The sequence below is a fragment of the Ixodes scapularis genome, unplaced genomic scaffold, assembly GCF_016920785.2.
Source record: "Ixodes scapularis isolate PalLabHiFi unplaced genomic scaffold, ASM1692078v2 PGA_scaffold3__209_contigs__length_174095766, whole genome shotgun sequence".
In the NCBI taxonomy this organism is placed as follows: domain Eukaryota; kingdom Metazoa; phylum Arthropoda; class Arachnida; order Ixodida; family Ixodidae; genus Ixodes; species Ixodes scapularis.
In genome coordinates this window covers 7,491,646-7,507,438 of record NW_024609868.1, presented here as the reverse complement: position 1 = coordinate 7,507,438, position 15,793 = coordinate 7,491,646, and the positions used below count along the sequence as shown (strand labels likewise).

The 15,793-nt window shown below is 47.1% G+C and overlaps 1 protein-coding gene across 8 annotated transcripts in view; it reads right to left on the bottom strand.

Annotated features, from left to right (window-relative positions):
* The window catches only part of LOC8042599, a 213,463-nt gene that overhangs the window by 15,642 nt on the left and 182,028 nt on the right, over positions 1 to 15,793 (bottom strand). For all 8 annotated transcript variants that reach the window (XM_029982550.4, XM_040220001.3, XM_040220003.3 and 5 more), the window contains 4 exons: positions 12,039 to 13,812; positions 5,431 to 5,512; positions 3,972 to 4,274; positions 390 to 534 (listed from right to left, as the gene is read on the bottom strand). In XM_029982550.4, the coding sequence (XP_029838410.2) occupies positions 390 to 534; positions 3,972 to 4,274; positions 5,431 to 5,512; positions 12,039 to 13,812 (2,304 nt within the window). The remainder of the gene's footprint in view (positions 1 to 389; positions 535 to 3,971; positions 4,275 to 5,430; positions 5,513 to 12,038; positions 13,813 to 15,793) is intronic.

Here is a 15,793-nt window from a genome sequence, read left to right as displayed (position 1 = left end):
CCGTGTTTTATTCTTGCTCGTATTTAACTTTATCACCAATGCTCTCAACTAAAGTATGAAATAAACTTGTCTCATACATTTCATCAATGTTCAGGCCCATACCTGCAGGCTCGTGACACCTCGCAAATAGCCTTCCTTCTGCCAGGTTGGCCTTTTAGAGCGCAGCTCTTAGGGGCCCGTTTCCAGCCTGAGCGGCGTCGGCGTAACCGGGGGGGGGGGGGGTGATCCCCCCCTCCCCCGAGATCACGTGACCCCCCTCAGTACCCTTCCCTACTCCTCCTCAAGAGCTGCGCTCCGATTCGGCGTTACAGGGATTTGTAAACGGCTTTCATTTTTTTTTTTTTTTTTGTTCCCAGCAGGCACAAACCCACCCACCCTGAAGGACTAACCTGGGACTGTTCTGAGAGCTTGAACTTGCGGACAGCCTTGCTCCGTGCATACTTGCAGCCATTGTAATACATGCTCCAAGAGCAGCCAAATGAAAAGGAAGCGCCACAGTTCTCGGAGTCGGCACCTTGACAGGCGCAGGTTCGTCTGAAAGGGACGGAAAAGTATTCCAGAGCATTAATGTGAGGTTGTAAGACACCAGACAGCAAATGTCAATACGTGGCTGCTCACTTCACAGGGTTTCAAAATTCATAGGAGAAACCCCAGGGGTTTTAGGTACACAGACCCCCAGGGTACGCAGTGATTTGGGGATCGCTCCACCGGTAACAGGTACGACACTGATGATGGTTGAAATCATCAGACTTACTGTCTACACAGCTATAACACAGTTCTGACAGGACGGTGCGCTCTGGACGGTTTCTGTAGTCGGTGAGAGGTTGAGTTCAGGGTGAGGGAAAGGAAGGCTGAGGAGGAGGCGGAGGCAGAAGGATTGCTGGAGAGGAGAGAAGGAAACATCCACCTCCTTCCTCCTCCCCAGCCTTCCTTTCCCCCGTCCTGAACTCTTAAAAAAGCATTGACAGGTCAAAATCTTTTTTTTTTTTTTATTTATTGAAAGGATTGAAAACGATGCCTGGACGTTACCCACAAAATTCACACACTTGGGAGCTTGGTATATGCGAAGTAGAAAAACAATTTTTCAAAGTCAAAGTAGAAGTTCCAGCGTGATCTGCGCCAGAGCAGTGACATCACATATTGAGTCGTCCTGCAGCTCGAGTTTCTCTCACGCCTCCGAACCGTCCAGACCCGAAGTGTCGTGTTCGCCCACGTCCCGCGATCACGCTCTTTTCCGTGCCTGCCATGCCTGCTGCCTATCGCTGTGAGCAGACGACACTTCACTTTCGAGTTTGAAGTTCTTTTAGGGCCCTTTCATTGATCTAAAATTTTTTTTTTAAAGGGTGTGAGGTCCAAGAGGAATGCACAGTTTAGTTTTTGTGAGTGAGTTGAGGGGCCACGTAGCGCCAGTTCTGCGTGAAAGGATGCCCCGGCAGGATCACAACCGAAACTATGGTGTACAGACGCCACACCCAGTTGTTTCGGACGTATAGCCATGTATAGCGTTCACTATACGAGGTGAACACGCACATAATACACCCAGTGATGTGGTTGGCTTAAGCCATTTTGAAGCACCTTTCGAAGCAGCCAAAACAGTCTTTTGGAGCAGTATATGTGGCTTTTGGAGCAACTAAAACAGTGTCTTGGAGCAGCAAAATTGGCTTCTGGAGCAGCCAAGACAGTGATTTGGAGCAGCAGAAGTGGCTTTGGAAGCAGATATTCTTATAAAAATAAAAATATTTTCTTTAAGTGCTGTACAAACGATAGTCATTTTGTGTTTTGTTGTGTTCTGATGTGACGTGTTGTGATGGAACTCGCTGGTTATGTTCTTACTGCAGAGACATCCCTCAAGTGTACAGTGCTGTAGGCGTTGCGAAGCAATCACGAAAAACCGCTAGCCACCGTTTGACCAGTTGCCAACGTGCCGCAAGCGTCCCGGCTGATATGTTCGCATGCACGTGAGGGCAACTTCGGCAGGCTTGAAGTTGCGCGTGCTTCGTTGCGTGAGCGGAGATAACGGCTGTTGGATCGAAACTGAAACCATGCCACTCTACTCCATCGTCAACCGATTCCCAAAATTATACGCAAAATGTAACTGTCGAGCATACGACGAAAAACAGTCCAGCGGCGCATGCTTGCCAGGCCGGCAAACAAGGTACAAGCTAGACACACACACCAAATCAAGAAGAACTTGAGCGCATTGATGCAACACATCGCGAGCCAGGGCCAAAACGTTCTTGGAACACTTTGTGCAACAACTGAACTCGAGACAAACAAGCGTGCTGTGCAAGTTCAGCGTGCAGACATTGCCTTCTTTGCTTTAGCTTACTTCTCTTTACCAACTTTCTTTCGCGGCAGATCTTTCATGTACAGGGGTCCCTCTCGAAAGAAAGTCCACCGAAAGAAACCTAGGAAATCAATACTTCGACACAGCAGTTTTTGAGTTGAAGAGGGATTGTTGTAGTAATGTATGATTTGAACAAGAACAGGAATGTTGATGAACATGTGGCGGTACTTAGTTTCATTTTAGAAAGTGCCATTTCTGCAGCGACATGGGGACGGCACACAAGACGTCGCACAACCACGGTGACTGGAAGGCAGGGACCAAATATAGTTTTCCTACGGCCATTGCTTTCAGGAGCGAGTGCTTCAGCTCACAAAATAACTGCCGCCGCGCAAAAACATGGTTTCGTTTCACAGCATGACAGCATGCCTGGTACCCGCCATGCTAGCGCCAGAACGTCTGCACACACCCGCGTCTATCGTTGAAAATATTTTTTTTTTTAACCGCGAGACGAGATTCGTGAGACGACACCCATGAGACGACGAGAGCACGAGCAAGACGGTGGGAAAACCATCCAAGGCCGGATGGACGATTGATGCAGGGTACTTTGTGTCGGGCGGTTGCTTGTGCCACATAACACACACATGCTCAATTACAGTACTCAGTTTACTTTCGGTGTTGAAAGGCGACCGAAACTGGTTCTTTGATGCAGGCTTGGCGCAGATCCCCCATATTTTGGCAAAATGTAGCAGGATGTAGCAGGGTTAGTTACTTGGCACAGTTTGGCGTAATTGGCGCAGCAATCACATCACTGTACACTGCACTCCGTTTCTCTACTTTTTTCATGATGGTCCTGAATTGCAGGGAGTGCTTCAAGCACATTCATGTCATTGCTAGTTGAAAGAAATGTTAGGTGTTTTGACAGTTTGATGATTCCCTTTTCGATGTCTGAGAGGTCGTCGGGCACCCAAAAAAGATAACTTAGTCCGATTCCCCAACTCCCCAATCATCCTCAGTGCTATACATGCGCCGAGCGCCGTCACGTTTTCCGAGGGAGGATAGAAAGCCAGGAGGCGACATCACTCCAGACTCCGATTTTCGGTATTTCAAAAAGAAGGGCCGTAGTGCGTTTGCAATCGCAATAAAAACATGTTTTACAGGTGCCGTTACTAAATATTATAGAAATGTCGCTTACAAAGCTTCTAAACTTCTTAATTTTTGACGTCACAAATAAAATGAAGTGAGGAGGTGAGAAGAGGAAGAGAAGAACGCCAAAAATAACAACGCGTGCGAGCGTGGAAAAAAACATTTTTTGCGTTGTCGTATTTTTCTTGTGTGTCTACGACAACAACTTGCATCCTTTTAGACAACAACAAAAAATACAACCTTTGGGGTTTTGGTGTCCCTTTAACTTGTCACCGATTATAGTTGTGAGTGTATTTCTTACTACATTCTGTCTACAAAAAAAAACGCTCAAACATTTGTTGCCATTTTTGTTTTCCACTGCAAGACTGCTCCAAAGGGAATAAATCTAACTTACATGCAGGCAGACGGACGTCTTCAACTTTTTCCGATTTACTGTGGCGTACGTCCCTTGATGTGTGTGACTCGTCATATAAACAAGCGTGTTCAATGGGGGTCTGCAGTGACTCAAATTTTGAGAAGCGCTGTTCCAAAATGCACTCACTGTTCGTTGGTGCCACATCTCCGCTGAGTGGGGAAGCCAAAGTTGACGGTCTTGTGGGTCACGGTCCTGTAGAGGTCGTCTGCCATGTCTGCCTGGACGCCCTCCCAGGCGACGATGGCCATCACGATGTAGGCCGACAAGCAGCGGTGGCCCGGTCGGTGCCGCAGCACGGCCAGCACCTTCTCCGAAGGGCCACTGCGCCGGATGATCCACTTGGCCACCGGGCAGCCCTGGCTCGTCTTGCCCTCCTTGCCCGAGTAGAGCACCTTCTCGATGCGCAACGCAGGGCCCCGTTCGTTCAGCCTGCATTTCACCGGCAAGAATTGCAGACCCTAAAATCTCAAGATGGCTTCTCTTGTACCAAAGTTCAGACCTTTCAAAAATGCAGCATGAAATGAGCGGCATACCTCAAAATGCTACTGTGTTTTTTTAAGCTTGTACATTGTGCATCGCACAGATGCGACGACATATGTACGTCATTATCACGTCATTTGATATGGCATTGCAGGCCTCGATTATATGTGCAATTTGAGTTTCTGTGGTGCCACGGCCCTCTTAAGCCAAAATAAATAACACTAATACTAGTTTCAATCAAGAGGCACCTCTGTTTCACCACTGGATTGGGCAATAACTATACTGTGGCTGGTTTTCTTATCAGGCATGTTTCTTCTTAAGAAACAGCATGTCACTAGTTACATCTAAAACCAAAATTAAAATAACATTTGCGGGTTTACATGCTAAACTAGTAAAGGACATCTGGCACACTCCAGCGAAGAACAAAGGATTAATTTATATCACCCAAAAACCTTTAAAGTGCAACTAAAACCTCCATTAGATGGCGCTTGCACAACAGTGAGCTACATCCGATAGACTTCAGGCAGCCCTGCCACGATTTAAACCTGCCAAGTAATTAGTAGGGCAGTAATTTCGCTCAAAGTAACTTGACTTTGTTTACGAGGAGCGTTCAGATTTAGATGATGCTCTAAATGGCACAATCAAATATTGATGCGTGGCCAGGAGTGGGGTTCACTACCTGGAATCTGTGCTACATAACATCATGTTACACCATGACTTGACACCCAACGTTGCCAGGTCCAATAACGTTACTGACACAACTTGGCTTTATGAGTCATGCGACACTATGACGCCACGCCGGGACACTGCTACATTGCACGACCTGACCTGGCCAGACGCAAGCCACGTGGCAATGCGACGCGACCCGTCGTGACACCAGCCATGGGACTCATAGTGGCACCAACCCTGCGAGCCATAGTGGTATCCTGCTGAAGTTAGCAGAACACTAGCCCACTAGATTGGGCTGATGACGTTACTTCCGTAGGCATGGTACGGTGATGCGACAGTGATGCAATGACTACAAAAATCCAACTCTGCTTTTGTTAAAATGTATTCTGCGTCGACAAGCAAAACAAAAGTATGCAGAGACAAATGGAGCTCTTACCTGTGCTCAAGCATCTCTCTAATAGCAGCCACAGTCGGTCCAGCACCAAGGTGGGTATAGTATGGGGATTTATCCACGGGAGCTGCATGTGGATTAAGATTTTATATGCCAGTCAGCAAAACTTACCTACATCTTATACAGAACCACCTTTGCAGGTTGCAAGTCTTTGCATCGTATCCAGAATCACATATCAATTTTCAACCAGAAGAGGCCATGTGCAGGCTTGGTATGTGCTGTGGCTGCTTCCTTTTCGCTTCTACTACAAAAGTACTGTCCATCTTTCACATCTGTAGGATATTCATACCTTAGGGTGTTCCACAAGCAAGCTTGTTTCACTACTGAGGGTGTCTCATGTGAATGTAGGATGGCCCAGCATTCTAATGTCTCATCACTAAGGGTGTCCCAAGCATAAGGCTGTTCCAAAAGCAAGAGTGTCCCAAGAGTAAAGATGTCCCAGGAGTAAGTGTCCCAATAATAAGGCTGTCCCAAGAGTAAGGCTATCCCAAAGGAAGTGTGTACCAGCAGCACCAATGGTGTCCCATGTAATAAGCATGTTTTAACTATACCTGGAGCATTTCCTGCAACGATGCAGAAGGTTGTGCATAGTTTTGATTTGTGCTCAAGGGATGCAGATGGATAGGCACCAATAGTGTTAAACACTGCCACAGGACGTTGTCCCCGGGTTTGGACCATTTTACAAGGTTGCCGGTTCACGAAGTTCTGGTATGAAAATATGTGAACAATGCACAAATTAGAAAAGAAAATGAAAAAGTGCCTTAGAGTTAACTTTGGGGCAAAAAGATAAGCCACAATAGAGACAAAAGAGGCTTTGGGGGAACCCAATTTAGGTCACCGAAGCACAATAGAGCCAACTGACTCTTGCTTCCATGGTTGAGAGAGTGCCTGCGCTTGTTTGAGAACGAGTCGATATTTTCATACCAGAACCGAGTGCCCTTTTCTGCACGGTGGTGCCAGTTATTTCTAGAAAGGTGGATTGTAAGGGTGCCTCGCCAATGAGGGGGTCTCGCATAACTGCTAGATATCCCAATATTGCAGATGGTCCCACTGGTGCTTTGCAATGTGAGCTGGCCCAGTTCAGTGCCAGCTGAAAGGGGTAAAATGCTGCATGGAGTGCCTCCAGCAAGCTGAGCTATAAAACCGACTGCCACACTCCGACAGTAAGAAATGTGGCAGTCAATTCCAACCTCTCTTTTAACTGCTCAAATACCCGAGGTTCCCTCCAAGGCTTTTGTGCCGCCCTAGCCGGAACACTGCTGGGCCGGCCCATATTGTCGCAACTTGTATACCACATGCTGCAAGAATCTTGCTGCTATTTAGTGATTGCATTGGTGTAATACTCTACCTGAAATGCATCAATAGTCTCGTTCCTATGTTTGTTGTGCAGTTTCATAAAGATTGCCCTATTGCTTTGATAGGCGAAAGAAACTAAATGGCCTGCAAGCTGTACCCCATCATCAAAAACCTGTTTAGTTTATAATGCTTGTTACTACGCCTCTCAAAACAAAAAAACGATAAATGCTAGTGTTCGGTGTGCTGTGCACCTGCAGCTGTCCTTCAGAAGAGTGCTCACATATTCCACATGTAGCCTGCCACTCACTCGTTTCACCGAAACAAGTTCACAATAAATGAGACAAGCTCCCCGGAAACATTTGTTTAATATGGAACAGCCTACGCTTTTAGTGCAGATGGAGCTTAGATTATAGCATTGAGCTTTCAAAGTAAAGGAGGGACCGACTCTACTCAGGAGATGATACACATCCACCAGAATGCAAGATTTGTCAGTCCCATTAGCATTACACTGAATCATCACTTGGTAGCTTTCTGCTTGTGTGTCATTCTCTAAGGGAGGACCACCCTGGCATAACGTTGTCATGTGCCCTATTGCACACATTACTAGGCACACATAACCACATGTGAATTGTGCTTTGCTTCATGGAATAAGCTATATCTTTCACTTAGTCTTTGGGGGTTGGTGAGGATACTTCTAGGATCTTTAAAGCACTAACTAACCAGGTCAGTAAAAGAAAATTTCTGAGTCAGATTTAGCTTGGAGTCACTTCTCAGAGAAGCAGAACTGTTTCACCACCTCCATAAAAGGGCTGTGAAAATTTTGCTGGAATTTTTGACAGCCTACACATGTAACCATTACTGACTACCTGAAAAGCAAGTGCCAGAATGGTTTCAAATTGATAAGCTGGCAAAAATTAACTAAGGTGCTTTAGGGCTCTTCAAATGTTCCTGTTGATGTGTTCCTGGCGCACACCAATAACCGATATTACACTGTTGAGGTGAGCCTTTCATTATATCATCATGGTCATAAACTTTTATACAAAAGAGTGAAATACCTCCTGTATTAACTTAGTAGTAGGTCTCAAGAGTAGTGTCTCAAAAGAAGCCACTGCCCGCTACCACTGCAGTGTCAGTGTGTTCAGTATAAGTGTCCCCTCATTTGCTGAAATTGGACCATGTGTTGTGCTTCGGTGCAGATGCTAAGATTGTAAATCATTATTAAGTATCTAATTGAACGTCATCTCCAGACATCCTAAAAAAATCTATGAAGTAATATAGGGCGTCTACAATGGATCCTGGCATTGTGAAAAGAGCCGGAAAACTCTGCACCTGCACACAGAAAGCTCAAACTGTCACCGAATATGCATTCCGGTGAAAGCAGACGACAAGGTGTCGTCTGCTCACTGCACTTATTGGGAGACGGTGCCACAAGTCACAACCATCCCCAAGTCTGTTGTCTGTAAACTTGTGCGTCGTTGACACTGGCAAGCTTGTTTGGCTCACTTTTGACAAGGGAGCTACGCCTCGAAATTTCACCGGGTAAAATCCCCCACCTAAATACACATTGGGTGAACGTTTAAGCTTTCTATGTGCAGGCGCAAAGATTTCCAGCTAGTTTTACTGCACCAGGATCCCTTGCGGACCCTGGTGCAGTACATATCTTCCATATCCCCTTATCATACACCCAAGCATAGGTACAGCTCTCGGAAATAAGCAGATGAGATACACTCAGCAAGCATGAGTGGCTAACCCAAACCTGCTTTGCAAGCTTTGTGTAGTGATGAATGTTTCATCAGAACCAACATATGCAATAGCCTATGCCCACACAACAAAGCAAAATGCTCAAATTTTCTGCACAGTACATCCTGGTGATGATGCAAACATTTGCAACCTCCCTCAATGATGCTCTACACAACTGAGAGACAGGTGAATAACAGAGATGAATGATGAAAAGTGGAAAGAAAGTATTTTCGTCTTGCATTTACAAGTTTTTTGGGTTTTTTTGGTACATACGACGTGAAGTTGTGGATTACTTTTGTCCCCTAAGAACGAAAAATTTTCAAATAAAAAGAAAAAGAAAGTAAAATAAAAAAATTGCATTTCAGTCACTGAAGCCATGCACCACCTCAGTGTTTTGAGGTAGAGAAGAAAAAAGGAAAATGAAAAAGTATATAGCAAATACTGCTTCTACAGGAACAAAAAAGCAAAGAGAGCAGAACGAGCAAAGAAAAGTGTGTCACGTGCAGAAGATTAAAAAGGGAAGCAGGCAAACTTGGAAAGGGGGCAGAAAGGAAAAAAAGAGCAAAGGTTGCTGCTGCTGCAAAAATTCCCATCACCACACAGAACCCATAGTGCCTCTTACAACTCAGGTTGCTTGAAAAGCCATCATTTTGAAATGTGTTGCCTTTCTTTTTGAGTCCAATGAGAAAGCGGGGGAAGTGCAAAGCTCTGGTACCATGGCCAACTGTTTGTGGCACCTGATGAGTATGGATAGGGCTGCTGATACAAAACAATGTGCAACTTGACCTAAAGCACAAAATGGATGTGTGGAAAAGTGGTACTTAGCCTGGGCCCCTAGTCAGCGCCTCGTCCATCGACTAGAGGGAAAAAACATGCAGTCGCACAAAACTAGGCGCCCAGTCAGTAGCCACTTCTGCACTGTGCAAAGTACTTAGAATCAAAAAGCTGGTTGCACATTGTTTATTGATGTAAGAGGGCAGAGCCTATTGTCATAGATGGTTCTGAAGGTACATCTTACAAAAAAAGCCTGCATGGTATGCAGCTTCCAGTTAAAGTAGCTGGACTACTGTCGAGTGTAATGTGCGGAGCACAAGGAGTTCACAAACCACCCACAAAAAGGTAAGCAAAAGAGGAAAAAAGAGCAAAATCAGACATTGTTGCATTCGATTTTGAAATGAAAGGGATTTATTTCTCACACATTTCAAAACCTGAGTTTCTATATAGTTAGAAAATCTATGGCACAGTGTAAAAAAATTGTGTATAGTAGCAAAGAGTATTGATAAATGTTGTACAACTCATCTGTTCACTTTCATCTCAATACAAACACAAGTATAAAAAAAAAAATCACATGATAGGTTGCATTTAAAAAAAATTGATAGTACAGTTTTAAGTAGGGGCACAAAAGCAATCCACACACTTCACTGCTTCAGACCAATCAGACCTCCCAAATCCAGAGCAAAAGCATGATTTCCTTCAATTTACAATAATTTCTCAACTTGTCATGCATGTCGTCTCTGTTGAATCTCTCCCTGAGTGCGGCAAAAACAGAACAATGATAAAAACAACCACTTTCGGGGTAAAATAATTGTGACACAGATCGAAAATAAAAAAACAAATGCAACAGGTACATGTGACACACACCTTCGAACAAAGAATGTGAGGTAGAAACTAACCGAAGAACTATATAACAGAGAGAATTTAAACAGTGCAAAAGACCATAATGAAACCGATGGACCGAAGAAAATGTGACAAATGTACAAAACATAAAAGCAGAAAGCAACAATGAAAAAACAAAAAAAAAACAAAGGACAGTGGGTAAAAAATACCTGGGTACCGCAAGCAAAGGGAACGCCAAGGACCTCCTTACATTTGAGCATTTCATGATATGTTCTTTGGTTCACTCTGCTCTCAGATCATACACCCTTCAAAACCTCGCCAAATTGCTTCGCAGAGTTAGACGCCGCTAGAGATCTCGTCGTAAGGATGTTTGCTCCGAATCACATTGGCCAGCAAACAACAAAAAGCCATCCAAGCTCACGCGTCAAACACAAGGGTTGCAGGCAATGTGCAATAAGTTAATGCCCAGTACACTGCGAGAGCAATGCAAAGAGGGGGAGGGGGGAATGATGGCAAGGAAAATGCTGGACAAATAATCTCGCAGCTCATCAACAATTCACACACGCCAAGCTCCGACTCTCTTGCCCGTTACGGGCAACAGTTCGTAGAAGAGTATTGTTTTTGTGCATAGATAACTGGAAATCTGCATGGACGATGTGGGCACTGCAACTACGAAAGGGTGAGGCGATTACCCGTGGCTAGACAACGCTCGTCCGACACTTGCGAGAGGAAAATAAGGGGCTGTCCCGTCCACGCTTCATTTGGCACAAGTTTCGTGATCCGCCTGCATCTGCTCTTAGGGGTCCCCAATCAGTGGCTTCTGGGACCATAGCAGGCTTCCCTTTCCAGGGGAGGGAATGTTTCTCGAGCGCTAAGACACCTCCTGGCTCTCGAATGTGCATATTACCGTTGTTGCCATGACTTGCATATTATTAGCATCTCTGTACAGCTGTTTCATAAATAAAAGCTGTCATGGTAGAACTTCGAAATCTACAAAGGCAAACTGGTCGTCGGAACACGCGAGACAAGTTTGATCCAGGCCACAGAGGAGGAGTCAGGCAGGGGTAGCTTCGTACCTTATGGCTCTGTCATTTTAAATCTTCTCTGAAACATCACAGATTCAAAGCAAACAGGCCTCTAAAACTACCATCTTGTCCTGTAATTTTCTGTAATGTCCCTACGGGCATTCAGTTAATCAGGCACGCAAAAGCAAAGTATTCATTTTGCGTCACTAAAAGGTATAAATAGGTAATAGAAGTAAAACAGATCTCATTTCAGGCTTGCCTGAACAATTGAATGTTTACAGAACAATGTTTTACTCCGAATTACCATTGAAAAACAATGATGCAAAGAATATGAAGAAATAATGCTCTCTACTTTGTAACATCAGGCAAAATTCTGCCCATCTCCTTTTGGCCTGAATCACGAGTTGCAAGAAAACCGTACTACGCTCGCTGGGAGGGTTCACTTTGCCGCGGTAAGGCTAAACAAACAATACACCCAAAAGAAGTTGAGTTTGTGCAAACCAATTACACACCAATAAGATGTCCTCCAGACAAAACTATGCTCACCCGCTAGCAAGAGCACACCACAAACTTTAAACTCCTCGAGAGGATGCAAGGGCTCAAAAGCACGGCTTTCCGTAGGGCCCATCCACTACAGGTCTGGCCAGAAATTTCGAGCGAGACTACGGCGAAAGTTTGCGGCCTCCCAGAAACATAGCAACGTTAATCCTACAACCCTTTGCCCAGCGTGCAGACGTCAGCCTTCCTGCTACGAGGCAGACACAACCGCCGGAAGCTCTTCCCAATGTCTACAAAAATACTCGGAGGGGCGCCCTCAGATGGCGGCCCTCTCATGGTGGCCCCGACACGGCAGCCCTCACATGGCGGCAGGCAGACTGGAGGCCAGGGACGGACTGCGGGGGGTCCGGTACTCACGCGTCTCATCCGCGCCATAGCAGTCGCAGGCCGGAGGCTCCGCCTTGGCGTTGCTGCGTAGCCGCTCCAGCCGCTCCCACCAGGGGTCGGCACCAGGGAGGCTCATGGGCGCAAAGGGAGGACCTCCGGCACCCATGGGGGGCAGGGGGAACGGGTTCCCCAGATTCCCCAGGTTCCCGGCCCCATAGGGAACAGCGTAAGGACCCTCTGGCACAAACGCGGCAGGCGCCCCCCCGTACTGGGGGTAGTGCGGCCTGGGGCCCTCGGGGCCACCGGGGTGGTGAGGCAGGGGGGGTGCCCCAAAGTCGAGTCCACGGAATTCGCCGACGGCAATACGACCACCATCTACGTCGGATGCGTCTCCTCCCCCCGTTCGAGCCGCATCCTCCACGCTCCCGCCAAACTTGGGTTGCTGGTGCTCGGCCAAGAAGGACGGCGCGCACGAAGCGGCGAAGCTGTTATATGTATTGATAATACTTGTATATGTATTCATAGATGTGGTCGTATTCGATAAAAAAGGCTGCGATGTGACTGCTGCCGCGTCCGTGGATTCGCTCTCGTTGCCGCGCGTCTGGCCGCCGCTGCCGGCTTCGCCTCCCTCGTTGCGGAGCTGCGTCGGACTATCGGGGACCGGGCGCTCTTGGTGCATACTCGCCAAGTGGGGCGCCGGAGCGAATGACGTCGGTGCACCGGAGAACGGGCCGCCCCTGGGCGACTGCCGCTCCGCAAACGAAGGCTGCGTTGGTCCGTTGCAGGGTTTGCCGTGAACGGAGGCACTCGTCGTCGTCGTGCTCATCGAAGTCGCTGCCGACGTGAACTGGTAATGCGCACCACCACCATGAACGTCCGCCGCCGAAGTGGTCGTCGCCGCGCTCGTTGTCGGCGGGGGGACCTTGCCCTCGCCACCCTTCCGGACTTCTGCCGCCTCTTGCGCCCCATAGAAGCCTCCGTAGGGCAACATTCCGTTGGGGGGAGCGCTCGACCTGTCGCCGCCGCCACCTCCCCTGGTTTCCGCAGCGCCACCCTCTGCAAACTCGCTCTCGTGACTCTGATCCTCAGGCTGGGAGAACTCAGCTTCGGAGTTGTTGTTGTTGGCGTTGTTGTTGCTTCCCTGGGAGGAGGAAGAGGACCCGTTCTTGGCAAACTCCGGTAGCTCCGCGACACCAGCCCTGCCCGGCGGAGGACCCGAGGACGGGCTCGCATCGTGCCACGCATCCCCGGGCATCTCGTTTGACGACAGAGGCCTCGGATTGTTGTTGCCGCCGCCCGTGCCGCCGTTGCCGTTGTTACCACCGCCGTTGTTGGTGCCGTTGTTGTTGTTGTTGCCGCCGCCATTGTTTCCGCCGTTGTTGTTGCTGCTCACGGCACCGCAGCCACCGTTGCTCCGCACAAGCGGCGGGAACCCCCGGGAGGCAGTTGCCGTCGCATCAGCCTGCGGGTGCACAAAGCTTCCTCCGACGGAGGGGCCTAGGGTCGTCTCGAGCCCCTGAAAGGGACCCTGCTCCTTCTGGCTCTGCCTAGTCTGAATCAGTGTCTTGAGACGGCTGTTCATCATCTGGTGGCGCGTGGGGAAGTCGCCCTCTTCGCCGGGGAGCCCCAGGCGGCCAGTGTCGTGCTGTGCCATGTGGCCATTGAAAGCCAGGGCCTGAGAGGGGTGGCCCGGGAAGGCCCCGAAGTGCGGCCCCATCTCGTACATCTGGCCGGCCTGGGCCGGCGGGGCAGGCTTTTGCGTGGGTGGGAGCTGGTACTCGCTGTGACCGGGAAAGCCACCGATCTGCAACAACAACGACGGGATCCTCACAAAGGGAACGGGGGGTTTATCCAACCTATCATCTGCGCACTGCAGCATCCCGAGAAATTGCACACCCCAAAAGATGGTCCACTCCTAGAAATAACATTGTCGGGGTACAGCCGATTTGTGCAAGGGGGCAGGCAATGTGAATGCTGACAACAACTATATGTGTCCCTTGTGCAACTAAGAAGGCACTTCATTAAACTAAGGGCTTCCTTCGTCTTTCCAATAATACGATACTCGTGGTGTGGTCTGGGCAGCTGATGTAAGCGTGACTGGACGAGAATCTATTCTGCTCCGGCTGCTTTTGGGCCACACTGTGAAAGTTGGCCCACACCCTTTACGATCCCAAACGGAATTAGTGAAAGGTGAGCTATCTTTCGGATGTGACTGTAAATTCAACCTATTGACACATGGCCGATTCCAGGGTTATCTTTCACTTTTTCCCTTTTTATTCTTTTCTTACTATGACTGCACGAAAGCATCTGGTTTTCCTTGGCAGATCACATTCCTGACAGGCAGTAAGTGCATGTCTGGGAAAGAAATTGAATGCAGATATATAAATCGCAAAGCTTTACATCAATATCCTGACTGACAAATTTTTAAATTAAATCATACTGATGATTAACGCAAACCAAACACCTTTAAAATTAAACAAGTTCCCCCTTCTGGCATTTACAGGATGCAGGTTTGTTTCATAAATAAAAAAACAAAAAAATATTTAATTTTTCTGCTTCCAGAATATTTCAACGCACCAAGAGTAACTTCGGTGGCACGTGTATATAGGAAAACATGGATTTGCTTCAATGTGATCTTCACCCCCCCTCCCCCTTGACATGGAGGATGTTACACAAAAACCTGACACATATAATATTAAGAATAACTTATTTTCTATCAAGTCGCTCGTCACCTGAACCCCAAATTAATTGTTAACTTGATGGACAAAAAGTTTTATTGATAATCCTTATATAGAAATATAGACGCTAACCTTCGGAATCCTGTGATCAGGATAAAGTGAAATTATTATTAACCCCATCAAATCAATGTAGAATACTTTTGATAGAAAGCCTCATTCTTTCTGCTTACTCAATGCATCACTGATGTCCCTTTTATTTTTTCTGTAAACATAACATCAGCACATTTCGAGTTTCTCAACGGTTTTTAAGCAATAGTTTCCTAGCTTTACTACAGCTGTGCTGCCGCTTTGAAAGATGATTGTGGTGGTTTTGCAACAAGAAAAAACAAAAAACATAGAGATACCGCAACCACTTGTGAGATGGCAGTAGTATACGGATGCGGGTTCTCGTACGGGGGTCTAACTGGCCGCTGCCTGAACGACTGAATATTGGAGCACAAGAGAGCGGTTAATTCTTCTTCTGCCAGTTCTGAAATTGTAAAATACCTGAGTGAATGTAGAAATTTTTACCCAGATTGGAAGCAGACAACTGTGCTTGGCAAAAAAAAAAAAAAAAGATTAGTTTAAAAGAGTGATTAAAAAAACAATTCGAATTATGAGCGCAAGAAATTGTATATGCATGCCCTCTTTGACTTTGGACGACGACACAAAAGCGTTTTTGTCTGCTTAGTCCCAAGTAGGCTGTGCTTGGGTTTTTTTTCTGGATGTTTTCTTCCAGTGAGCAATTGACATTTGAAAACTCCCTTTGGACCTCTGTTTGATGCTCACAATTTGGTTTGTGCGTGCCTGCCATTATATTATGTATAATGGCAGGATAACATCATAATCATAATCACTAGACGTGGCACCGCGGGCCTCCATGGTACGGGCTGTCGCCTTTCCGCGGTGCCAGGGCTCTTCTGAGCCAATAAAGATTACCATTACCATTACCATTATGTATTCAATGGAATACGTCAAGAAAGAAGACAACAAGGGAGAAGACGACAAGGAAGAAGACTCAGTTTGTGTGCTCGAGGCTTTCTTAGTTTCGCAAGTGTGCCTGCTGTT